We start from the raw sequence: 27,840 nt of genomic DNA on the forward strand, positions 1-27,840 counted from the left end.
CTCTGATGGTCCAAAGATATCTTCTTGTATGAAAGTTGTTCTGATTTATTATAACAGCTATAGATCTTTTATGTGAGCCTACGAAGTAGTTCTTGCTGTTGAAAGATATATATTACATTGTGGGAATTTTTGGTTAATTATATCCATTGATATGACCAGTAATTTTGATCTTATCAATAATTTCTAGCATTCTGACATCAATATCAGACTTACTTGTTTGTAGGTTTGTAGGGCTACCTTAGGAGCCTTTACTGAAAAGCTCTGGTGTCACATTGCCTATCTTCTACTGCTTAGGAACAGAAACAAATTTGTGTATGGTATGTTACAGATTACCAGAAGCAAATCTACAGTTCTATGCATTTATAACAATCAGATTTGTTTTCCATTCCTAATAATTTCTAACATTCTATTTGTTTTCTTAGCTGCCGCTGCACACTGAGCAGAGAATTTCAATGTACCATCAACGATGACACCTAGATCTTTTACCTGGGCAGCGACTCCTAATGTGGAACCCTGCATTATGTAATTATAGTTTGGGCTCCTCTTTCCCACAGCATCACTTTGCACTTGCTTACATTAAATGATCATCTGCCATCTGGATGCTCAGTTGCCCAGTCTTGTAAGGTCTTCTTGCAATTATTCACAATCCTCTTGCAATTTAACAATTTTGAATAACTGTCATCAACAAATTTCATTACTCAACTAATTATTCCCATCTCTAGATGATTTATAAATATAAATATGTTAAAAAGCAGCGGTCTCAGCACAGACTCCTGGGGAACCCCATTATCTACCTTTCTTCATTGAGAATACTTACCATTTAACCCTACTTTGTTTTCTATCTTTTAACCAGTGCTTAAACCACAATAGGACGGGAAAATTAGGTTCTTACCTTGGTAATTTTCTTTCCTTTAGTCACAGCAGATGAATCCATTCCGAATGGGTTGTGTCCACCTACCAGCAGGGGGAGATAGAGAAAACTGAAAACCATAGTGCCTCCAGGACGGCTAGCTCCATCTGCCTCTCAGTATTTTGAAGCTTCAAAAGCAGTGTTAAACCGCAAAGTAGAATAACATGAACTTTCCTCACAGCGAACGAACGCCCCAGAACAGGAGCAATAACTCAAAGGAAGGACGAACTCAACCTCCTGTAGAAGAACAGAAATCCTGAAGACTGTTTTCTAACTTCTCCCAATGGGGGAACATGTCGGCAGGAAAAACTGAACACAAAACAGAGTCAATCAGGGAGGGATCATGGATTCATCTGCTGTGACTAAAGGCAAGAAAATTACCAAGGTAAGAACCTAATTTTCCCTTCCTTGTCACCAGCAGCAGATGAATCCATTACGAATGGGATGTAACAAAGCAATCCCTAGTTAGGGTGGGAACAAGCCACACCATGCGCCAGCACTTGTGCTGCGCACATCCAGGAGGTGCAGCTGCCCAAAGGATTCCGGAAACTCCTCCCTAGTAAAGGAGGGCAGGAAAATAGGCTGGTTTAGGTGAAACGCTGAAACCGCACGGTACGTACTGTTACTCCAGACTCTGAGAACTGCAGAAATGGGTCTCGACAGGACAACGCCTGGAGCTCAGATACCCATCTCGTCGATGCAATGGCCATCAAAAAGACTGTCTTTAGAGTCACATCCTTCTCTGAAGCTCGCCTCAGCAGCTCGAAGGGTGAACACTGAAGAGTCTTTAATACTAGCCTCAGGTTCCAGGCCGGACAAGGGGCCCGCACGGGAGGCCGGAGCCAAAGCACCCCTCTAAGAAACCGTGCAATGTCCAGATGTGCAGCCAGGGAGAGGCCAGAGACCTTCCCCCGAAAACATACCAATGCTGCCACTTGAACATGCAGGGAATTATAGGCCAAGCCTTTTTGTAAACCATCCTGCAAAATGTCAAGTATCGACGAGACAGAAGCCTGAATGGTTGCGATTGCTTTAGAAACACACCAAGCCTCAAACTGGTGCCAGATCCGAACATAAGCAATGGAAGTGGAACGCATGCGGGCCTGCAAGAGAGTGGCGACGACCTTGTTAGAATAGCCATTGTCTCTCAATTGCGCCCTCTCAATAGCCGTGCCATAAGACCAAAGCGGGAGGGATCCTCCATGGTCACCGGGCCTGGCGTCAACAGGTTCGGTACCAGAGGCAAAGGAAGGGGAGTCTCCATCAGCATCCGCCGGAGGTCGGCATACCACGGCCACCTGGGCCAATCCAGGGCAATGAGGATCACCAATCCTTGATGTAGCCGAATTCGCAGGAGTTCTCCCCTATCAAGGGCCAAGGAGGGAACACATAAAGGAGGCCCAAAGGCCAGGGTTGAGCCAAGGCATCCAACCCCGCCGAGCGAGGATCTCTCTGTCTGCTGAAAAAGGACGGGACTTTGGTATTTGTGCTTGACGCCATAAGATCCACTGCGGGCTTTCCCCATTTGGCACAGATCTAAAGGAACACTTCCGTCTGCCAGTTCCTACTCCGCTGGGTCGATTTGATGCCTGCTTAGAAAATTGGCTTGCACGTTGCTCTGACCTGCTATGTGAGCTGCTGACAGAAGCTGCAGATGTAGCTCGGCCCAGTGGCATATCTGAGCGGCCTCCACGGCCAGTGCTCTGCACTCAGTGCTGCCTTGTCGATTTATGTAGGCCACTGCTGTCGTGTTGTCCGACAGAACTCTGACAGCGAGTCCCTCCAGAGTCTTGTGAAAGGCCAGAAGTGCTTGAAATATCGCTCTCAGTTCCAAGCGATTGATGGACCACTCCATTTCCTCGGGTGTCCACAGACCCTGGGCATAGCTTCCCTGGCAATGTGCTCCCCAGCCGTTCAGGCTGGCATCCGTTACCACCAGGCACCAATCGGGAAGCGCTAGCGGCATTCCTCGCCGCAGCATGTTGTCTGAGAGCCACCACTCCATACTGAGTCGGGCCGCAGGGTGCCACGTTAGTCTGCGTTGATAATCCTGGGACATAGGAGACCATCGTTGACGCAGGGCAATCTGCAGAGGTCTCATGTGTAACTCTCGCCCATAGCACCACTTCCAAGGTGGCCGTCATCGACCTCAACAGCTGGACAATGTCCCAAGCTCGCGGGCGAGGCATCCTCAGGAGCATACGGATCTGATTCTGAAGCTTGCACCGCCTTTGGTCGAGTAGAAGACAAACCCCGAGGCCGTGTCGAACCGGACCCCCAAATATTCTAGAGATTGAGAGGGGGTCAGGTGACTTTTGGGTATATTGACGACCCAGCCCAGAGATTGCAGTACTGAGACCACTCTGGCTGTTACACGATGACTCTCTTTTGCAGACTCCGCTCTGATGAGCCAGTCGTCTAGGTACGGGTGAACCCGGATACCCTCTCGCCTGAGAAAGGCAGCTACTACCACCATTACCTTTGAAAAGGTTCGGGGAGCTGTGGCGAGGCCAAAAGGCAAGACCCGGAACTGGAAATGCTTTCCCAACACCGCAAACCGGAAGAACCGTTGGTGCGGGGGCCAAATAGGAATGTGCAAGTAAGCTTCTTTTAGGTCCAGAGACGTGAGAAACTCTCCTGGCTGTACCGCCGCAATGACGGAGCGCAGGGTTTCCATGTGAAAATGCCGCACTCTCAGAGACTTGCTGACTTTCTTTAACTCGAGAATGGGCCGAAAAGACCCGCCTTTTCGCGGCACCACAAAATAAATGGCGTAACGACCGTAGCCGTGTTCGGCAGGAGGCACAGGGATCACTGCTCCAAGGTGCAACAAGACTTGTAAGGTCTCCTCCACCGCCGCCCGTTTGACGGCAATGCCGCATCAGGACTCCACAAACACGTCTCTCACCAGGGCATCGAATTCCAATCGGTAACCTTCTCTGATCAGGTCCAGGACCCACTGATCTGAGGTAATCTTGGTCCACTCCTCGAGAATGAGGGAAAGGCGTCCTCCTACCGCTGTAAAGGAGGAGTGGACTGGCGCACCATCATTGAGAGGGTCGCCCTTGAACTCCAGGCCTAGAACCGGCCGCTGCGGATCACTTGTCTGAGTGAAAGGAGTTCCTCTACTGAAAATGGGCACGTTGAGTAAACCCAGCAGAGCACCCCAAGCGATACCTTCGAGCTTCTCGGAGGCAAGGTCTGGAAGAGGAGGGAACCACCTGACCCTTGGAAGAAGGCCACGGCCCGTCCTCAGGTAACCTCTGGGGTTTAGCATCCCCCAGGTCTTTATCAATCTTCTCCAACTCCTCTCCAAATAACAGAAGGCCCCGAAAGGGCAACTTCACCAGCCTTTGCTTAGAGGCAACGTCAGCCACCCAATGCCATAGCCATAGAAGGCGGCGGGCGGACACCACCACAGACATCTGTTTAGCCGAGGCTCTGACCAGATCATAGAGGCCACCAGCTAAACCTCAGCGAGGGACTCCGCACCACCCACGGGCTGTTCCACTGCTTGTTGTAACCAAGACAGGCAGGCTCGAGCAGCATAAGAACTGCAAGCAGACGCCCTTAAGGCTAGGCCCGAAATCTCAAAGGACCGTTTTAGCGCTGATTCCAGCCACCGGTCCTGAATGTGCTTCAGGGCAACCCCTCCCTCTACTAGGACAGCGGTCTTTCTTGTCACGGCCGTGAGTAAGGCATCCACTTTAGGCATCCCAAAGCAGGCCAAGTGCTCCTCACTCAGAGGGTACAGATGCCCCATCGCCCTGGCCACTTTCAAGGGCCCCTCCGGGTCAGCCCATTGAGCAGAAATAAGCTCTTTGATGGAGTCATGCAAAGGGAAGGCTCAAGCAGGCTTCTTAGTACTCGCCATCCTCGGATTACCAGAGGTGGCCTCGCCTTTCACAGGATCATCAATAGAGAGGGCCTGTAAGGCATCAGAGAAGTGCTGGCAGCTCATCGTGGTGGAAAATCCTAACCGCGGTGGGATCATCTAGATCCAGTGGCAAACCGGAACCTTCCTCTGGCTCCTCAGCCCACGAGGGCCTGCCAGATCCCTCAGAGTCCCCACAGCCCAACCACGGGGGGGGGGGGGGGGGGAGGAGGTGCGCCACTCTCCAACAGGGGATTTACCCGTCTATTCTTAGCGTGCATCCAACGCTCAGGGGAAGCCACTTCTATCGGCAGCCATGGGCCATCATCAGTCGGAGGGGAACCAGGTAGCAACGCAGTATCAGACACCTGCGGCAGAGCTCTTTTCAGCATAAATGCTTTATGTAACAGAAGCACAAACTCGGGGGAGAAAAACCCACCCTGACCTCCCGTCTCTGCATTAGGAGCCACGGGGGATGGAGCTCCTCTAGTAGCCTTGGCCCAAGGCACCCCTCTGTTCTCAGACTCCTCCGCCAGCGCGAGGGTCGAGCCATGTGGTGCTTCCAAGATGGCACCCGCTGCCAGTTCCATCGAGCGGGAAGAATCATTGCTCGCCATGCTCGTGCTGGCTCTACCGTCTAAACAGCACGTTTTACAGAGCCCCGCTGCTGACCTGCGCTTACCACAATGGGAACAGCGCTTAACTCCCTCAGCAGCCATCGCCGAAAAATGGTGGAATAAAATTCAAAATGGCAGCTTCGCGCCCAAAATCACCCCGATCAGAACGCTGTATGTGGGCCCTCCCCGGAGGAGCTGAATACCGCTCTTACCTCAAAAGACCGAGTCTACGATCTCCGGTCACGCTGCACAGTCAGGAAAAGCCTAAGAAATAAAAGCACTAAAAGCGCGTCTTTTTTTTTTTTTTTTTTTAAACACTGTGAGGAGAGGCACTCTGGAGGCAGAAGAGGGTGGGAAAGGCAGGGACAGGGCAAACCTATATGCCTGCATCCACACAGGGGGAAGGGTAAGGCAGAGAAAGGGCTAACCTATGTGCCTTTAAAATGGGCTCCACCAGCCACAACACCCCTGCTACAACTGGCAAAAGCACAGGAGCCACCCCAGGCAGAATTTTCAAGGAGCTGAACAAGCTGCGTCCTACCCTGCTGGGAGACAGAAATACTGAGAGGCAGATGGAGCTAGCCGTCCTGGAGGCACTATGGTTTTCAGCGTTCTCTATCTCCCCCTGCTGGTAGGTGGGCACAACCCATTCGTAATGGATTCATCTGCTGCTGGTGATAAGGAAATAACTTTCTAATTTCTTCAGGTGTCTTTCAGGAGATACTCTGTCAAATGCCTTTTGAAAATCTAGATACGCAATACTGACTGGCTTACCTTTATCCACATGTTTATTCACCGTTCAAAGAAATGTAATTGATTAGTGAGGCAAGATTTCCCTTGACTAAATTCATTTTGGCTTTGTCTCATTCATCCATGCTTATGCATATGCTCTGTAATTTTGTTCTTTGTAATAGTCTCTACTATTTTGCCGAGCACCGACATCAGGCTCACCGGTCTATCACCTCTAGAACCCTTTTAAAAATTGGCTAACATTGGACACCCTCCAATCTTCCAGTACCATGCGGAATTTTGAAGATAAATTACATATTACTAACAAAGCTCTGCAAGTAACAAATTCATTTAATCTCTCCGCTATGGCCTTGTCTTCCCTGAAGGCCCCTTTTACCTCTTGTCATCCAACGGTCCTACAGCATCTAATATACCTAAAAAAAAGTTATTTATATATGCTTGCTGCCCATGCAATCTTCTTTTCAAAGTCTCTCTTTGCCTTCCTTCTCTGCACTTTGCATTTGAGTTGCCATTCCTTATGCTGTTTCCTATTATTTTCAGTCACATCCTTCTTCATTTTCTAAAGGATTTTGTTATAGCTAATAGTTTCTTTCACCTCACCTTTCTAAGCATGTTGGCTTTCGTGTGGCCTTCCTTCCTCCTTTTTTAATACATGGAATATATCTATAGTCTGGGCTTCCAGATTGGTATTTTTGAATAGCATCCATGCCCAATATACATTTTTGACTTTTGAAGCAGCTCCTCTATATTTTTTCTCTTACCATTCTCCTCATTTTACCATAGTCTCAATTTTAAAAGTTAAATGCTAATGTATTGGATTTCCTGTGTGTACTTACTCCAGAGATGACATCCAATCTGATCATGTTGTGATCACTGTTATCAAGTGGCCTCAGCATCATTACCTCCTGCACCAGGTCATGCAATCCACTAAGGACCAGGTCTAGAATTCTTCCCCCTCTTGTTGGTTCCTGAATCAGCTGCTCCAGAAAGCAATCCTTGATTTCATCAAGGAACTTTACCTCCCTAGTATGCCCTAATGTTACATTTATCCAGTCAATATTGGAGTAATTGGAATAAAAAAAATAGCAACAATTCTACCTTGTATATGTATCGTTTGGGGGCAACCAAGGCAGGTAATAATGAAAAAAGTGGAGAAAAAAAAAAAGACTTCAGAACAATCGGAACGTCCTCATTTTTCAAAGGACACGCCTTTTGTTTAAAGAGGGAACCACTTCAATCACGTCTTCACAAAAAAAAAAAAACTCCACTGTATCAAATTCACAAAAACACTGCCTTAGCACCTCCACAAACGCATAACATGGAGACTAAAATTTCAAACTGTCCAAAAGTATCAAAAAATATCGCTTGAAGTAGGTACTTATCTTCACTGAGGATATCTTCACGATTCACTTCAAGTCCAGCCTCGTACCTAAAACAATGAGAAGTTCCGATTGTTCTGAAGTCTTTTTTTCTCCACTTTTTTCATTATTACCTGCCTTGGTTGCCCCCAAACAATACATATACAAGGTAGAATTGTTGCTATTTTTTTGATATTGTATTCTACTTATTCCGAAGATTTGCAGTAGTAATTGGAATCACCCATTATTATGCTACCCAGTTTGTTAAGCCTCCCTAATTTCTGATTTCATTTTCTGCATTTGTCTGTTCATCCTGGCCAGGTGGACGGTAGTATACTCCTATCACTATCCTTTTCCCCTTTATACATGGAATTTCTATCCATAGGGATTCCAAGATGTGTTTTTACGTCCTGCAGATTCTTTAATCTATTCAATTCAAGGCCCTCCACAATTCAATTAATTTTAACACTGCGATATAATTTGTACTCTGGTATAACAGTGATCCACTGGTTATCTTCCTTCCATCAAATCTTAGGGTCACCTATTATATCTATCTTTTCATTCAGGGCAATATATTCTATCACTCCCATCTTATTTCTTAGGCTTCCACTGTTATTGCTTATGATTAACCAAAGTCTTACATTAAGATCAATTCCCACTATTTGGAAACATTCTTATATTACTCCTATTTTGATATCTTCAAAGCTGATCTTTTGGCGATACATAACTATAGACCAATTTCTAATCTGTTCTTTCCTGCAAAGGTTTTATAGAGGATACCAATGTTCTACATAGTAACATAGTAGATGATGGCAGATAAAGATCTGTACGGTCCATCCAGTTTGCCCAACAAGATAAACTCATTACATACGATATGATGTGATACGTTGTATATGTATACCTGATCTTGATTTATTCTTGCCATTTAAAGGGCATAGAGCATAGAAGTCTGCCCGGCACTGGCCTTGTTCTAAAATTTCTAAAGTTCTTGTCAAAGCCCCTGAATAATTTCACTCCAGCTCATCCAAATCTATTCAGCCTCAATCAGGGCACAGAGCCCGTAGAAGTCTGCCAAGCACTGGCTTTACAACCCAATCCCTCTATCTTCTTTAGATCCGTTCCTTCTCAACAGGATCCCTTTGTGTTTGTCCCAAGTATTTTTGAAATCTGTTACCATTTGTATCCCTACCACCTCTTGCGGGAGGGCATTCTGGGTACCTACCAACCTCTAAGTAAAAAAATACTTCCTGACATTATTCCTGAGTCAGTCTCCTTTCAATCTCATGTCCTCTAGTTCTACAGCATTCCAGTCTCTGGAAAATGTTCATTTGTGGATTTATACCTTTCAAATATTTGAATGTCTGCATCACCCGTTTCTCCTTTCCTCCAGGGTATACATGTTCAGGTCAGAAAATCTCTCCATGTACGACTTGCTACATAAACCCCATTTACGTCGCTTTTCTTTGAACTGCGTCAAGTCTTTTTACATTCTTAGCAAGATAAGGCCTCCAAAACTGAACACAATACTCTAAGTGGGGCCTCGCCAACGACATGTACAACGGCATCAACACCTCCTTTCCTCTGCTGGTTATACCCCTCTCTATGCAGCCTAACATCCTTCTGGCCGCGGCCACCGCCTTGTCACCCTGAGATCCTTGAGCATAATCACCCCAAGATCCTTCTCCTAAGCCGAGCTTACCAATCTCTCCTCTCCCATCTAGTACATCTCTCTGTATTTCTGCACCCCAATTATATCACTCCACTTCTTGGCATTAAATTTTAACTAAATGTTATTACATCATGAAACCTCTTATATTATAACAAATTACTAAAGAATTTTTTTGTATATATAAATATAGTGCTCATTATGTGCTATGGGATCCATCCCCTCTATAATACACTTCAACCATCATCGCACTGAGTCCCGCCCTGCCTGCCTAATTGTTAAAATCACTTAGCTGTTGATTCTAAAATGATCACAAATATCAAATTTTCACATGAATATTTGACTTATCTGCAGAACAGGTGCTTCCAAATTGCTGTCACTCTGTGCTCATGGGAGAAGGATCCAAAAGTAAAAAAAAATCATACAATTGCAATCCCAATATGTAGATATATTTTCTTGTTCAACTCATGCTGAGTTTCATACCTCCACTTCATTCTACTACTACTTATTTCTAAAGCGCTACTAGACGTATGCAGCGCTGTACACTTGAACATGTAGACACAGTCCCTGCTCGACAGACAATCTAATTAAGACAGACAGACAGAACAAACAAGAGATAAGGGAATATTAAAGTGAGGATGATAAAATAAGGGTTCTGAACAAACTGAATAAGGGTTAGGAGTTAAAAGCAGCATCAAAAAGGTGGGCTTTAGGTTTAGATTTGAAGACGGCCAGAGATGGAGCTTGACGTACCGGCTCAGGAAGTCTATTCCAGGTATATGGTGCAGCAAGATAAAAGGAACGGAGTCTGGAGTTAGCAGTGGAGGAGAAAGGTGCAGATAAGAGAGATTTACCCTGTGAACGGAGTTCCCGGGGAGGAATGTAGGGAGAGATGAGAGTAGAGAGGTACTGAGGAGCTGCAGAGTGAATGCACTTATTCTCTACACGGTATCCATGTTTCGCCTCTCCAGGCGTCCTCAGGAGAACTCAAGCTTACAATGTGACTATATTATGTATGTTGGAGTTTATACTTCCAACATTCCAAGTAAAAACTTTCAGTTAAATAATAGTTAATATCTAGACCAATCAGCACAAGAACAAGATTAACCAAAGGGAAAACTGCCCCGGCCTCCCCACTGTGCCTCACCAAAGTAAAACCCAACTGAGAACAGAGTACAAAAGAAAAACATCAGCTATATATAAAAAAGACAACAAAACAAAAAACACACCCCCATACACAAAATCCCAGCTCTATTCCCTTTCTATCTCGGTCCTCCAACATCCATCCTCCCCCAACCTCCAAATCCTTCAAGACTGACCCAACCCTTACAGCCTCCAAGCGAGACACCCACCCTCCCCCCAAACATTCTAAGATGGCGACCTGATCGGATGCCTAGACGGGACCTCTGCGGAGGATCACTGGGATCTACTGGAGATCGCGATCGGAGTAAACCCGTTGCACACGGGGAGGTGGAATACCTCCACCGGACGGGATCGCCTGCTCGGGAGCAGCGAAGAAGGATCGCAAGGTGCGAGCCGAGAACGATGCAGGACGGTGACTCGCAGTGACCTGAGATCTGAGGTCACGAGGCAATCAACTGCCCGACTCTGTGGATCGGCACTCCAGCCGAGCATCCAACTGAGTCAGAGACCCTGAGCTGCGGCGATCGACCGGAGAACGGCCGAGAAGTGGGGGCTGAGATCTGAGGCCACGAGGCAATCAACTGCCTGACTCTGTGGATCGGCACTCCAGCCGAGCATCCAACTGAGTCAGAGACCCTGAGCTGCGGCGATCGATCGGAGAACGGCCAAGAAGTGGGGGCCGAGCGCAGCCACTCACCCATCTTGGGGCCCGACTGGTCCGAGACCAAAGAGAAGTCCAGTGGCTGGACGGAAGTCCAGCCGCGCCAAGGCCGCACCGGGTCGGCTGACTGGGCGACCAGAGACTGATGGCGGCTGTCTGAGCGACGTGCCCGTGGCCCGAGGAGAGACGCCGACCGCGTGACCCGAGGAGGCCTCCATCGCAGGATCGCCACCCGGCCGTTCGGCGACACGAGCGGCGGCGACCGGCTGAGACGCAGCACCACAGTGAACCCGGGCACTCACCAGAGCATCGAGCCGCAGGTCATCCAGGCGCATCGGAAATACCAGCAACCCATGGATCCCTAAACCGGAGGCACTGCCGAGGATGATGAGACCAGGCTGGGTGAGATCCTGTTGACTGAATGTGTGCACTGGAGACCCGATGAGAGCTGCTGTCACGGCTGCTAGGCCGCATTTGACTTTGCCTGCTTGCTTCTGACTTTGTGATACAGCCTTTGCATGCTTGCTTCTGCTTTTTGCAACACTGCCTTGAAACGCATACTAGGGACCCCTCATGCTGTTTTGCCTCTGGGCTTTACTTCTAAATGCCAAACTTGCCTGCTTCTGACTTTGTAATACAGCCTTTACCTGCTTGCTTTTGCTTTTTGCAATACTGCCTTCAAACGCACACTGGAAGCCCCTCATACTGTTTGGCTTCTAAGCTTTGCTTCCAAATGCCTTACCTCTATATGCTGTAAACACCAGTACTACAACTACTACCCTATTACCTAAATGCCAGCTTAAACGTTTTAATTGCATTTAAATACAACTGTAAATACAGGCTTGCCATGTTCGGATTACAAACTAGCATCATCAGTAGGAGCTGTTACCAAGTTTAAAGGCAAATGCAGGCTGGCCTTGCTTTGAATTTTTGTCAAGCTTTGAACTGTTACCAAACTTAAATGCATATGTAAGCTGTATCTCGCTTTGAATTGTAGCCAAGCTCAAACGCAAATGTAGACTTTACCTCGCTTTGAACTGCCAAGCTTAAATGCAAATGTAAGCTTAATTCTCATGAATGTAAACCAGCTAAATGTCTGCCACAACGCCTTAGACATAGAGATGAATACCAGTAAAACACTCCTAATCATCCTTTGTCTCTCCCTACTCTTACACACAAACACAACCTACAACCCAGATAACAACAACCCCATTACCCACAATTCACACAGCATTCACATATACACAATGCCCACCCTAAAGAACATCCATAACAACTCACTCACAATACACCAATCCTATGTACAAACTATCAACAACCCACCAAACCAAAGACATAATAAACAACCAAAAGGAATAATCTCCGGATATGAATACCACCGACAAAAAGAGGAAAACAACAACAACAACAACAAATTCAACCACCGAAGAAACAGACAACTAATAAAAATAAATACATCGAACCCCCCCACGGAACCATACCACTCAATCCAACTAGGATACATCAACGCAAGATCAGCAGTAAGCAACTCAGTAGACATACGAGACTGGATTACCACAGATAACTTAGACCTTCTATTTATCACAGAAACCTGGTTCCATAGCCCCACAGACCCCGCCATCCTAGAAACATGCCCACCAGATTACAAAATCACCCACTGGACAAGAAAAGGAAAAAAGAGAGGAGGTGGAATAGCTATTATTCACAAACCCGGATTCACCATCACAATACGGGTGAATCTACCTCGCCACAACTTGAAATTGCATCGACAAAAATTAATCATCCAAACCTAATAGGACACCTCAACACAATCCTATTCTACAGGCCACCAGGAAAATGGCAAGACTCCCAAACACAACTCATGGACTTCATCTCGAACTCCTGCTTATCTGCCTCAAACATCCTTATACTAGGAGACATCAACCTACACCTAGAAGATGACACCTCACCAAGCACACGAGAATGCAAAGAATTCCTAAAACTCTGGGACCTGCAAACACCCAACACGCAACCAACACACAAAAAAGGACACACATTAGATATAACAAACAAATTCGAACCAGACAACTATCATACTCACTGACACAAGATGGACACCTACATTATGGTCAGACCACTATAAAGCAAATGTCTCTCTCTGCTGGCGAAAAACACACATAAACACAATCAATAAACATGAGCGAACAACATACACAACGAGAGGAAAAATAGACCCCACAATTTTCTGGCAACAGATCTACCAGAACGAATGGTCAACAAACGCTGACACCATCCAATTCCTCCAAGAATGGGATGATTTATGTACAACAACATTAGACAAAATCGCCCCAATCCAAACCAGAACATCACACAGGAAAAAAGCAAACCCATGGGTCACCGATGAGCTGAAAAAACTTAAAACACAAGTCAGGAAACTAGAACGAGAATGGAACAAAAAGAGAGACGAACAAACACTAAACGCCTGGAAATTACTTCGGAGAAAATACAAATACACCATAAAACAGACCAAAAGACTACATTACAAAACAATAACAGGACCAAACTACAAAAACACACAAACTCTTCAACCTATTGAACAAACTGCTAGACACCACACCAGTCACAAACAACGGCAAAGACATACCAGACGTTGCCAACCTTGCGAAATACTTCAAAGAGAAAATAATACAACTGCGACTCAAAATACCCACTAGCCCTATTGAGTACGCCACACTTTTAGATTGTCTAGATCCAGAAGAAGGAACATACCCAGCAGACAGAACCTGCACTGAATTCGAAATACTATCAGAAGACCTCATCTCTGAAACTCTCAAAAGATATGCCAATCCCATTGCAAACTAGACATATGCCCAAATAACCTCATGAAATCTGCTCCTCAACAATTCATAATAGACCTAATAAACCATGTAAACTTCATGCTACAAAACAGACTCTTCCCAAAAGAAAAAGGAAAAATCTTACTCACCCCAATTCCTAAAGATACAAAGAAAAGCATGAGCGAAATAACCAACTACAGGCCAGTAGCATCCATACCACTAATAACCAAAATAACGGAAGGAATGGTAACTAAACAACTCACAAACTATTTAAACAAACACTCAATATTGCATGATGCCCAATCAGGATTCCGGTCGAATCATAGCACAGAAACAGTATTAGTCACCCTTATGACTAAATTTAAACAAATAATTGCGACTGGCAACAATATACTCCTCCTACAATTTGACATGTCAAGTGCCTTCGATATGGTTGATCACGGAATCCTGCTACACATACTTGAATACTTTGGCATTGGAGGAAATGTCCTGAATTGGTTCAAGGGGTTCTTAACCCTACGCCCGTATCAAGTCACATCACATTCAACCACGTCTAAGGCATGGACACCTGAATGCGGAGTACCACAAGGATGACCCCTATCACCAACCATTTTCAACCTAATGATGATCCCCCTGGCTAAACTCCTATCAAACCATAACCTCAACCCATATATATACGCTGATGATGTTACAATATACATCCCTTTCAAACAAGACATCAACGAAATCTTCAATGAAATCAATCAAAGCCTACACATCATGTGGAGGAGTGGCCTAGTGGTTAGGGTGGTGGACTTTGGTCCTGGGGAACTGAGGAACTGAGTTTGATTCCCTGCACAGGCAGCTCCTTGTGACTCTGGGCAAGTCACTTAACCCTCCATTGCCTGCTGCATTGAGCCTGCCATGAGTGGGAAAGCACGGGGTACAAATGTAACAAAAAAAAAAAAAAACAACACATGGGCAGATGCATTTCGTCTGAAATTAAATGCAGAAAAAACTCAATGCCTGATACTCACCTCCCAATACAACACAAAGGAATTTACCGTTATAAACACACCAAACCTAAACCTTCCAATCTCAGAAACGCTAAAAATCCTTGGAGTCACTATTGACCGCCACCTAACACTCGAAACTCACGCAAACAACATAACTAAAAAGATGTTCTACTGCATGTGGAAATTGAAAAGGATAAGACCATTCTTCCCAAGATCCGTCTTTCGCAGCCTAGTGCAATCCCTCATACTCAGCCATCTGGATTACTGCAACTCACTATACGCAGGTTGCAAAGAGCAAATACTGAGGAAACTTAAAACAGCCCAGAATACAGCAGCCAGACTCATCTTCGGAAAACCAAAATATGAAAGTGCAAAGCCATTACGAGAGAAACTACACTGGCTACCACTCAAGGAACGCGTCACTTTTAAAGTATGCACATTAGTCCTCAAAATCATTCACGGCGAAGCCCCAGCCTACATGTCTGAGTTAATAGACTTACCACCCAGAAACGCCAAAAGATCATCTCGAACTTTCCTCGACCTTCACTTCCCCAATTGCAAGGGCCTGAAATACAAGACGCTACACGCGTCAACCTTCTCTCACATAAGCACGCAGTTTTGGAATACACTGCCGCGCAACTTAAGAACGATCCACGAATAAGCTTCCTTCCGCAAATTATTGAAGACCCATCTTTTTGGAAAAATCTACAGAAAGAGCCAAAACACATAAAGTCCACACTCACTGTTCACTAATGCATCATACATCCACTTCTGCAATCTCATCTCCGTAATCTCACATCACTCATACCTCCACTCAGAGAAATATGTATACCATATGTCTTCATGCCTTAACATTGCCCTTTAAGCCTCCCATTGTCCCCTTCCAATGTTTCAATGTCTATGTTCCATCGTTATATTCCTTAACGTTACTTCGACTGTCTCGCTTAACTCTACACAATGTAATCCATAACCAAGTTGTAACAAATTGTATTTCCATCACTTATATCATATTGTAAGCCAAACTGAACCCGCAAAAAGGTGGGAAAATGTGGGATACAAATGCAATAAATAAAAATAAATAAATAAACCCCACTTAACCCAATGCCTGTAAATCAAACCCATTCCCAGAAGAAAGGTGGGGGAAAATATACCTCAAGGGGAGTGAAAGACTCCCATCATTTCACACACTAAATAAAAAGGCACTCCATCCTCAGAATAATCGGTCCAATAACCCCAGCAACTCTTCAGGGAGGCAGTTCATGGTCCAATGGGACAATAGCCCTGTACTCCAACCACTTCTGGACCATACCCCCCCCCCCCCCCCCCTCAGTTACCAAAACCATTGTCCAGTTAACACACACAGACACACAAAAAGGCCCATATCCAGCACGTAATCAGTGACTCCTCCAAGGTCTGTCATAAGGCCATCAAGGTTGTCCATTAACGCCAGATCCCCAAAGGAGCAGCCTAGTATCTTAGCTTCAGCAAGAGGAGTGCATGCATGAAAAACACAGTACCGCAAGACAACAAAACAGAACCGCCTCGCACCAAAAGCCAGCAGCACTCCTGCCACCAGAAGCCCCACCGAAGCTGCAAAAACAAAAGCGTGGTAGCAGAATCCTGTCTTGCACTTCACTAGCAAACGCCAACCTCTTTCAGACTTCTGCTGCACTGAAAACTCAAGCCAAACAGAGAGGGTAATCAGTATACACAAAAAGTACACAAACAAAAAAAGCAACACTGGGCCCTCAAGACTGAGACAACAGGAGTGTTTTATTAGTGAATGACCCGACACGAGTCGTGTTTCGGCGTTAGGCAACGCCTGCCTCAGGGGTCGAGGTTCAATGGTAAACGTTATTAAATGTATTTCTGTCCAATGCCGAGATTCAGTGGTTCAACTCGAATCTAACTGGTACCTGTTTCAGCCAGAGAGCCACACCCTTGCAGTGAACAGCTCCTGGCACTTCTTCACCCCCCCTCAGCCCCGCCCAACATTAACCACTACTTTCAGGAATCTCCAGGCTATTGACCCTCCCACCTTATCCTCTAGTATTTCTAATCTCCTCCCCTCCATCATGTCCTCCGAGTCTGTCGAAGAGGCTATCTCCGCTTACAATGCCACTCTCTCCTCTGGACACCCTCGCACCATCCATCTCCCGTCCCATAAGGCGTACTAATCCCCAACCCTGGTTGACCCCTTGCATCCATTACCTTCGCTCCTGCGCCCCATCTGCTAAACGCCTTTGGAGGAAATCTCGCACCTATTCAGATTTCCTTCATTACAAATTCATGCTATCCTCCTTCCAGTCCTCCCTATTCCTTGCCAAACAGGACTACTACACCCAATTGACCAATTCTCTCAGCTCTAACCCTCGTCGTCTCTTCGCCACCCTTAACTCCCTCCTCAAAGTACCCTCCGCTCCCCCCCTCCCTCGCTCTCTCCTCAAGCACTGGCTGACTACTTCTGCGACAAGGTGCAAAAGATCAACCTTAAATTCACTACCAAGCCACCTCCTCCTCTTCACTCTTCAACCCTCTCCCTCAACCAACCAACCAACTCTTTCTCCTCCTTTCCTGATATCACCGAGGAGGAAACCGCCCGCCTTCTTTCCTCCTCGAAATGCACAACTTGTTCCTCTGATCCCATCCCCACCAACTTACTTAACACCATCTCTCATACTGTCACCCCCTCCATCTGTCATATTCTCAACCTCTCTCTCTCCACTGCAACTGTCCCTGACACCTTCAAGCACGCCGTAGTCACACCTCTCCTCAAAAAACCATCACTTGACCCTACCTCTCCCTCCTACCCTTCCTCTCCAAAATACTTGAGCACGCCATTCACAGCCGCTGCCTTGATTTCCTCTCCTCTCAGGCCATCCTCGAACCACTTCAATCCGGTTTTCGCCCTCTACACTTGACAGAAACAGCACTCTCAAGTCTGTAATGACCTGTTTCTTGCCAAATCCAGAGGCCACTACTCCATCCTTATCCTCCTCGATCTATTCGCCGCTTTTGACACTGTCAATCATGATTTACTTCTTGCCACACTGTCCTCATTTGGGTTCCAGGGCTCTGTCCTCTCCTGGTTCTCCTCCTATCTCTCCCACCGCATCTTCAGAGTACACTCTCATGGATCTTCCTCCACACCCATCCCGCTCTCTGTTGGAGTTCCCCAGGGATCTGTCCTTGGACCCCTTCTTTTTTCAATCTACACCTCTTCCCTGGGCTCACTGATCTCTTCACCTCTCAACCCTCATCTCCCCTTACGTTCCCGCCCAAAATCTCCGCTCACAGGACAAATCCCTCCTCTCAGTACCCTTCTCCACCACCGCCAACTCCAGGCTCCGCCCATTCTGCCTCGCCTCTCCCTATGCGTGGAATAAACTTCCTGAGCCCCTACACCAAGCCCCCTCCCTACCCATCTTCAAATCCTTGCTCAAAGCCCATCTCTTCAATGTTGCTTTCGGCACCTAACCTTATACCTTTCAGGAAATCTAGACTGCCCCAATTTGATTGCCCCTACTTGACTGACTGTACATTTGTCCATTAGATTGTAAGCTCTTTGAGCAGGGACTGTCCTTCTATGTTAAATTGTACAGCGATGCGTAACCCTAGTAGCACTTTAGAAATGTTAAATAGTAGTAGTAGTAGTAGCTCCCAGGCTGCTTGCCTGGGAGCTGGCCAGGAGCTGGAGCTGTTCACTGCAAGGGAAGCAATCAGTTGTTAGTTACCTTCTATCTGGGAAGGAGGGTGTGGCTCTCTGGCTGAAACAGGTACCAGTTAGATAAGAGTTGAACCACTGAATCTCGGCATTGGACAGAAATACATTTAATAACATTTACCACTGAATCTCGACCCCTGAGGCAGGCGTTGCCTAACGTCGAAACACGACTCGTGTCGGGTCATTCACTAATAAAACACTCCTGTTGTCTCAGTCTTGAGGGCCCAGTGTTGCACTCAAAACTCGCAAATCTGCATCCAGTCCATCCATGAATGTGCGAACAATCTCCTGATTTTCAAAGAGATGAGTGTGTCCCTGGTAAGATACCCGAAGATGGGCTTGATAGAGCAAGGCAAATTAAATGCGAACTCAATAAGGTTAGAACAGATAGGCACAAAGCTGCGCCTTTTAGTCAGAACTCCAACTGAATAATCTTGAGAAACAAGTATTTTTTTGTTTTCATATGTCAATGATTCCCCCCCCCCCAAATGGCATGCAATGTAGAAGCCTTATGCACATAATTAAGGATCTTCACAATGACCACTCGAGATCTCCCATTAGCAAGTTTCTGCAAGCCCAGCCTATAAGCCCATTCAAAACATAAGGGCCCCATGTGGTCAGAAAGGCTAAGCTCCCTCTTGAAAAAGGCCTCCAAAAAGCCAAAAGACTCAGAGCACAACCAGCCAGAGATTATTCCTTCTAGAGCGATTTTCCAGATCTTCCAATCATTCCTGACAGTTCACCAGAGCCTTTTGATGCTGTGTACGTGAGTCCTCCACTACCCGGACCAACCTTCAAGCTCACTGGTAAGCTGTTGTTGGTGCATAAACTCCTGCATCATCTCCTCAAGCGTCCCCTGGACTTTGCTTAATTTCTCTTCCAGAGATTAGAATGAGTGGTCCGACATAGCCTACATAAGTCGCCACCTTAGACACCCATATGGAGCTCAAGGATGGGCCTGCCATCTTGTTGTCAGAGGTCGAACCCAATGCCTATCTGTACAGCTGGATTTAGATGTCATTGAGACAAAGAATTGCTCCGCCAGAGCCGAGCAGCCTCACCAGGAGTTAAGCCAAAGAACACAAGTGACAAAAGGGTTTGGAATCAGTGTAAAAGCAAGGCTTTGAGACAGGGCAGCAGGAGAGCAGTCTACCAGCATCCTCTCTCCTCCACGCCATCACCACTTCAAGAATATATATATTTTTTAAATTTGGAACATTTTTTATGAAACCATCTCCCAAATTATCTCTGTGCAGAAGAGAATTTCAAAAGGATTAAAATTTTGCTGAAGACTCTTTTTTAAGGAAGAGTTTTATATTGAATTTGATGGCGATGGTATTATACACTAGCTTCTCTGCAAAACACAATCTGTGATGGAATGGAATGGATTTAAATGACATTTACTTTATTTTTTTTTTTAATATGTACTGTACAGCGCTTTGATCTGTATAATTTAAGCAGTATAACATTTTAACAAACATAGTTAAAATGTTTCCACTATGCAAGCTTATCCATTTAAAAGAACCCTTTTATAGTTTCCTTTCAACTTATTTCCTCATTTTATCAAAGACGAAGTAGCATGTTACCACTGGATTTATTCTCTCTCCAAAATTTATGGCACAATTGTTATTGCCAAAGCAGTTCCACTATCGTTACCCTTTTGCACCAGATTCTGCATTCCTGTGAGAGCTAAAACTAAAGTAGCCTACACCATACTGGCTCTAACATCAGATACTCCATAAAGCAGTCATTTATACTAAGAACATGCGTAACTTGAGAAACAATGTGCAAAAATACTTAAATGTTTTGAGAATTTAAGTTATATCATACAAAAAGGAAATCCTGAAATCTACTGTAATGTATTTATTTAATAACTCTGAATGATATATAGGAAAGGAAGCTCTAATGTATTAGTCAATGTAAAGTGCACCAAAATCTTCAGTCTAGTGCTGTTACACTTAACATCCATGAAATGTTTTAGTTCCAGGGTAATCGTGTAACTGCATAATAAACTTTTAGCTTTTTTCCCTCCCATAAGCAACCTTACATTTTAATGCAGTTGAATACAGTGACACAAGACAACACTGTTGAGAACTATGGCAACAACAGGTAATAACTCACTGCCTAAGGGGTCCGTTTACTAAGGTGCACTAACATATTTAGCATGTGTACCAAATAAGACGTCCATAGGAATATAATGGGCATCATATTTAGCGCGTGCTAAATCCATTAGTGCACCTTAGTAAAAGGACTCTTAAATTAAAGCACTTTTCAAAATGTCTTTCTTTAAATCGAGCCTTTACAGATTTTGTCCCTTGAAAAGACCTTTTCATTTTTTCTTTAAGCTATCAAAACCGATCTTTTGTGTTCCACTGTTTGTAATTTGGACTGATATTGTTGTGCTACTTCATTTCCCCTCCCGATTTGGCTCTTCTCTTATTGCTGAAATCTTTGTCTTCTTGAACTTGATTTTATGTGACTTTATTATGTTTTTAGGATCCAAATATTCTCCTAGTATACACCACTATGATGTGGCTTCATGGTGGTAAATCAAGTTTGTACAAATAAATAAGGGTATATGGACACTTCCATCACTGACAGTTCATAAACATAAAAAATTCATCACATTACATCATGTATTCGTGCTAAATGTATTCAAACTATCTGCATGGAAAACTTGTGGTATATTTATTTATTTGGATTTTGCTCACACCTTTTCAGTAGTAGCTCAAGGTGAGTTAAATTCAGGTACACTGGATATTTCTCTGTCCCAGGAGGGCTCACAGTTTGTACCTGAGGCAATGGAGGGGACATGCCAGTTCACATCTGCACCTTCTCTTTTGCACCAACATTTGAGTTTTGCTAAAACTTCTTACACACAATCTTTTTTGCAAGACTCGTATTTAGGCACAGAAGAACAGTGTTTCCATCACTTAATTTGTTACATCATCATGTAACAGTTTGCCACCGCAGACATTTCATCATGACACCATTATGAATTTAAGTTTCCAAGTTTATTTAGAATTCACTACCCCGCCCTTTGGCAGCCTTCAGGGCGGTTTACAATCTAATACAAAGAGAAATAAATAAAATTAACCTAATACAAACAGAATTTAAGGGAGGGAGTAGAACTACAGTAATGATAGGAAAAACCATTGACACACAAAAGGAAGGAGAAGCTCTGTAAAATCAATGTGTATCCTGGACAGAATCTAAACAACAAATGCCAGAAAAAAGAATCATTGAAAACATAGACCTTTCTTAAGGAGCCTGGAAGGGCATTCCAGAGCTGTGGCCCTTGGTCGGAAAAAACAGAGTGCCTAATATGTTCACAAACTATAATACGGATAGGTAGGGATTAAAAGCTGATTTTGTTGAGAACTGTACACTGAACAAGAGTTTTTGAACGACTATATGGAATTAAGTCAGAGATACAATAGTTCTCCAGTGGCCAATACTTTGTGAATTAAAAGTAAAATTCAGTAAGTTATACGATGATTAATTAGTCAGTGAGCGCTTTTAAGCTGTGATATGACGATCATATTTCCTTATATTAGTAATCAAGCGGATTGTAGTATTTAGAAAAATTTGCAGATGTCTGAGCTCTTTGACCTGAAGTCCTCAATATACTGAATTATAATAATCAAAGTTGTGTAATCACTAATGAATGGACTCAAATATTAAAAGCTGAGGGAAGAATCAAAGAGCAAATGAATCAAATTAGACAAAGATTGTAAAAACAGCTTTAAATAATTCGAGATATTTGAGGTTTAAAGGAGAGATTGGAATTGATCAGAATGCCTAGAATTTATACTGTATCTGCCTGGGGAACTGAAACATTAGAAAAATAAAAATTGCACATAGGTATGCAACGTTTCATCTCTTATGCTGGCTGTAGGTTTTAATACCTTTTTAATTCAAAGATTCATAAAGCTGACAAATACCTCAATTCCTTAAGGGCTTCTTTTACTAAGCTGCGGTAAAAAGGGCTCTGTGGTAGAAGCAGGGGCCATTTTTCCCACATGCCAGGGCCCTTTTTCCTGCAGAGGGTAAAAAGCACCCCCCCCCCCCCCCAAAATGGCCTTGTGGTAAGATTACTCTTAACATGCGGCCCTGTGGCTGCCGGGAACGCACTGGGCCAGTGGTAGTTCCGGGCTGACATGCGGCAACCCTTTAGTAAAAGAGCCTCTAAAATATTTCTCTACCATTTTAACAGTTACTATTATAATTTTTTTTTAAATACAAAGTCACCCTCTATTTCGAGCTTTATATTACCTGTAAAGAAGTTTAAGTCCCCTGTTAAATGCAGGGATGAAATAGCATCAAGTGTAGGTTTTATATCTATTTCAGTTGGTTTTAAGCTTGGTGTTGCTTTATAATGAGATGCTATAGTTATTAGATTCAGCTGAGTTTTTATCCTGTTGATTAAAAGAAAGAAAAAGAATTAAGTTTATATGATGTTAGCAAGTATCAAGTGCTATCTGATGTCAAAGACCTTCTGAAGGCTGGGTCAAGACATTTTTCTTCCAGTAGACAACATGGCAAGCAGATAAAGATGGGCACTGCATACAATATTAATGCTCTGATGCAATCCAAGGTAACTTCTACATATACATACAAAACCTCAGCATGCATTTTAAGCACATCTTGGAGGCATTTAGGCTGGTCAGATTTATTCCAGAGGCCAGGGTAGCTGACAGATGCCACACAGATCTAATTATTTTAACAGAAGATATCTGTATCTTCATTCTTCCTTTCCCTGACTTTTCCCCATTATATTTCTCTTGCTTTACCTGTTCATATACCAACACTATAGAAAATGTTATAATATACTCATTTCAGATAATCTACCCCCGAACTTTCTGAATTTATTCCTCTCTTCTTTACTTGACTGCTATGCATTTATTTTAACTCTCCCACAACCCCTAATTCTTAAACTTAAACATTTTTTTTTATTCAAGCATGTGGAAACAAAAAAAGCACATCAATCAGAAACACAATAGGAAAAACAACCTGAACATTTGCTTTGTTTTAAAACAACAGAACACTTATGCATCTTCATTTTCTCTTTCCATATTTGAGGATCCTTCCTTCCCCATAATACATGGTTGAGCATTAGATAAATGTTTCCTCTAAGACTGGTACATCCTTTGCCAATCACTTAGCAAAAGTCGTGCTTTCCTATGCCTTAGTACAACTTCATGGAATTCTGTGTTCAAGATACTGCTGGCCAGTACTTTCCCACTATATGATAATTTTAACTAGCATTACCTGGGTATGACTTCCTTTATCAAAAGCATCAGAGTGCAAAGAAATAAGAAGCAGATTCAAAAACAAAGCTACATATGTACAGTGACTATTCTCTGAAGAAAGCAGTTCATTCACACATGGGTATTATCATGACAGTGTCAACACAAAAGGCGATTTCCAGAGCTTTACAGGAAATTTCTTAGTAGCTCCTGTGCAGTCACATAGTTTAAAGAATTGAGGTATGATATTAAGTTCAATTCGAGTGGGAGGAGCAAGTAATGTGTATGACTGATGAACCACTGTCTTCTGAGAATACCTGTTACAGGTAAGAAACTTCTTTTTGTCTCTCTTTGAAGACAAGCAGTTTAATCACGTACACACATCTATCTTCCAACAAAAAAAGTGAAGTTACTTACCTGTAGCAGGTATTCTCCGAGGACAGCAGGCTTGTTCTCACTGATGGGTGATGTCTGACGGCAGCCCCAGGTCCGGAATCTTCCTAGCAACAAAGCTTGCTAAATCTCTCATGCGCAAATGCGCGCACCGTGCATGCGCGACCGCCTTCCCGCCCGCAGTGCGAGCGTGCCTCATTCAAGTCACAAAGCAAAGACATGGGAAGATACAACTCCAAAGGGGAGGTGGGTGGGTTGGTGAGAACAATCAGCCTGCTGTCCTCGGAGAATACCTGCTACAGGTAAGTAACTTCGCTTTCTCCGAGAACAAGCAAGCTGCTTGTTCTCACTGATGGAGTATCCCTAGCCCCCAGGCTCACTCAAAACAACAAACACTGGTCAACTGGGCCTCGCAACTGCGAGGACATAACAAGAATTGACCTAAAACCAGAAACAACTGAGAGTGCAGCCTGGAACAAAATAAAAATGGGTCTAGGGGGGTAGAGTTGGATTCTAAATCCCAAAGAGATTCTGCAGCACCAACTGCCCAAACCGACTGTCATGTCGGGTATCCTGCTGGAGGCAGTAATGAGATGTGAATGTGTGGACTGATGACCATGCCGCAGCCTTGCAAATCTCTTCTATAGTGGCTGACTTCAATTGGGCCACTGACGCTGCCATGGCTCTAACACTATGAGCCGTGACATGACCCTCTAGAGTCAGCCCAGCTTGGGCATAAGTGAAGGAAATGCAATCTGCTAGCCAATAGGAAATGGTGTGTTTCCCGACAGCTACTCCCCTTCTGTTGGGATCAAAAGAAACACACATTTGGGCGGACTGTCTGAAAGGGCTTGTCCGCTGCACATAGAAGGCCAATGCTTGCTTGCAGTCCAATATGTGCAACTGACGTTCAGCAAGGCGGGTATGAGAATGGGGAAAAATGTTGGTAAGACAATTGACTGGTTCAGATGGAACTCCCATACCACCTTCGACAAGAACTTAGGGTGAGTGCGGAGGACTACTCTGTTATGATGGAATTTGGTATAAGGAGCATGGGCTACCAAGGCTTGGAGCTCACTGACTCTACAAGCTGAAGTAACAGCCACCAAGAAAATGACCTTCCAGGTCAAATACTTCAGATGGCAGGAATTCAGTGGCTCAAAAGGAGGTTTCATCAGCTGGGTGAGAACGATGTTGAGATCCCATGACACTGTAAGGAGGTTTGATAGGGGGCTTTGACAAAAGCAAACCTCTCATGAAGCGAACAACTAAAGGCTGTCCTGAGATTTGCTTACCTTCCACACGATAATGATAAGCAAAAATTGCACTAAGATGAACTCTTACTGAGTTGGTCTTAAGGCCGGGTATTCAAGCAGGGTCTGTGTAGGACAAGAGCGAGGATCTAGGGCCTTGCTGTCACACCAGACGGCAAACCTCTTCCATTTAAAAGAGTAACACCTCTTCGTGGAATCTTTTCTGGAAGCAAGCAAGACTCGGGAGACACCCTCAGAAAGACCCAAGGAGGCGAAGTCTACGCTCTCAACATCCACGCCGAGAGAGCCAGGGACCGGAGGTTGGGATGCAGAAGTGCCCCCTCGTTCTGAGTAATGAGGGTTGGAAAACACTCCAACCTCCACGGTTCTTTGGAGGACAACTCCAGAAGAAGAGGGAACCAAATCTGACGAGGTCAGAAAGGAGCGATCAGAATCATGGTGCCGCAATCTTGCTTGAGTTTCAGCAAAGTCTTCCCCACCAAAGATATTCCCATACCTTTGGTGGAGAAGACTTTGCTGAAACTCAAGCAAGATATGCATACAGGAGGCCCTTCCCCCAATGGAGGAGAAAGGCATCTGACGCTAGTCTGCCGTGGGCCTGAAGTCTGTAACAGAACTGAGGGACCTTGTAATGGATCCGAGTGGCAAAAAGATCCACCAAGGGGGTGCCCCACGCTCGTAAGATCTTGCTTACTACTCTCGAGTTGAGAGACCATTCGTGAGGTTGCATTATCCTGCTCAACCTGTCGGCCAGACTGTTGTTTACGCCTGCCAGATACGTGGATTGGAGAAACATGCCGTACCGGCGAGCCTAAAGCCACATCTGGACAGCTTCCTGACACAGGGGGCGAGATCCGGTACCCCCCCCCCCCCTGCTTGTTGATGTACTACATGGCAACCTTGATTGTCTGACTGAATTTGAATAATTTGATTTGACAGCCGATCTCTGAAAGCCTTTAGCGCATTCCAGACCGCTTGTAACTCCAGGAGATTGATCTGAAAACCTTGTTCCTGGAGGGACCAACTTCCCTGAGTGTGAAGCCCATCGACATGGGCTCCTCACCCCAGGAGAGACGCATCCGTTGTCAGCACTCTTTGCGGCTGAGGAATGTGAAAGGGACGTCCCAAGGTCAAATTGGATCGAATCGTCCACCAATTCAGAGAATTGAGAAAAACTGTGGACAGTTGGATTGTATCCTCTAGATCCCCTGAAACTTGATACCACTGGGAAGCTAGGGTCCATTGAGCTGATCTCATGTGAAGACGAGCCATGGGAGTCACATGGACTGTGGAGGCCATATGGCCGAGCAATCTCAACATCTGCCGAGCTGTGATCTACTGAGACGCTCGAACCCAGGAAACTATGGACAGAAGATTTGTCTGCCCTTGCCTCGGGAAGGTAGGCATGAGCTGTCTTGGAGTCCAGCAGAGCTCCGATGAATTCTAGTTTCTGAACTGGAAGAAGGTGGGACTTTGGATAATTTATCACAAACCCTAGTAGCTCCAAGAGTCAAATAATCATTTGCATGGACTGTAGAGCTCCTGCCTCCGAGGTGTTCTTCACCAGCCAATCGTCTAGATAAGGGAACACATGCACTCCCAGTGACACTGCTACCATTGCCAGGCATTTTGTAAACACCCTAGGCGCAGAAGCAAGACCAAAGGGTAGCACACAATATTGAAAGTGCTGTGATTCCAGACGGAATTGAAGATACTGCCTGTGAGCTGGTAGTATTGGGATGTGAGCTGATCTCATGTGAAGACGGGCCATGGGAGTCACATGGACTGTGGAGGCCATATGGCCGAGCAATCTCAACATCTGCCGAGCTGTGATCTACTGAGACGCTCGAACCCAGGAAACTAGGGACAGAAGATTTGTCTGCCCTCGCCTCGGGAAGGTAGGCATGAGCTGTCTTGGAGTCCAGCAGAGCTCCAATGAATTCTAGTTTCTGAACTGGAAGAAGGTGGGACTTTGGATAATTTATCACAAACCCTAGTAGCTCCAGGAGTCAAATAATCATTTGCATGGACTGTAGAGCTCCTGCCTCCGAGGTGTTCTTCACCAGCCAATCGTCTAGATAAGGGAACACATGTACTCCCAGTGACACTGCTACCATTGCCAGGCATTTTGTAAACACTCTAGGCGCAGAAGCAAGACCAAAGGGTAGCACACAATATTGAAAGTGCTGTGATTCCAGACGGAATTGAAGATACTGCCTGTGAGCTGGTAGTATCGGGATGTGAGTATAAGCATCCTTTAAGTCCAGAGAGCATAGCCAATCATTTTCCTGAATCATGGAAGAAGGGTGCCCAGGGAAAGCATCCTGAACTTTTCTCGGACCAGATATTTGTTCAGGCCCTTAGGTCTAGCATGGGATGCATCCCCCATTTTCTTTTCCACAAGAAAGTA

General features: G+C 45.0%; 1 protein-coding gene across 4 annotated transcripts in view; it reads right to left on the reverse strand.

The window, feature by feature from the left end:
- Window positions 1–27,840, reverse strand: part of LOC115461613 — a 153,808-nt gene that overhangs the window by 38,952 nt on the left and 87,016 nt on the right. For all 4 annotated transcript variants that reach the window (XR_003940732.1, XM_030191575.1, XM_030191573.1 and 1 more), the window contains one exon: window positions 22,790–22,932. Coding sequence is in view for 3 of the 4 variants with exons in the window: in XM_030191575.1 (XP_030047435.1) it covers window positions 22,790–22,932 (143 nt within the window). In the remaining variant the exon portion in view is untranslated. The remainder of the gene's footprint in view (window positions 1–22,789; window positions 22,933–27,840) is intronic.

Source organism: Microcaecilia unicolor, chromosome 2 (assembly GCF_901765095.1).
Source record: "Microcaecilia unicolor chromosome 2, aMicUni1.1, whole genome shotgun sequence".
NCBI lineage: Eukaryota > Metazoa > Chordata > Amphibia > Gymnophiona > Siphonopidae > Microcaecilia > Microcaecilia unicolor.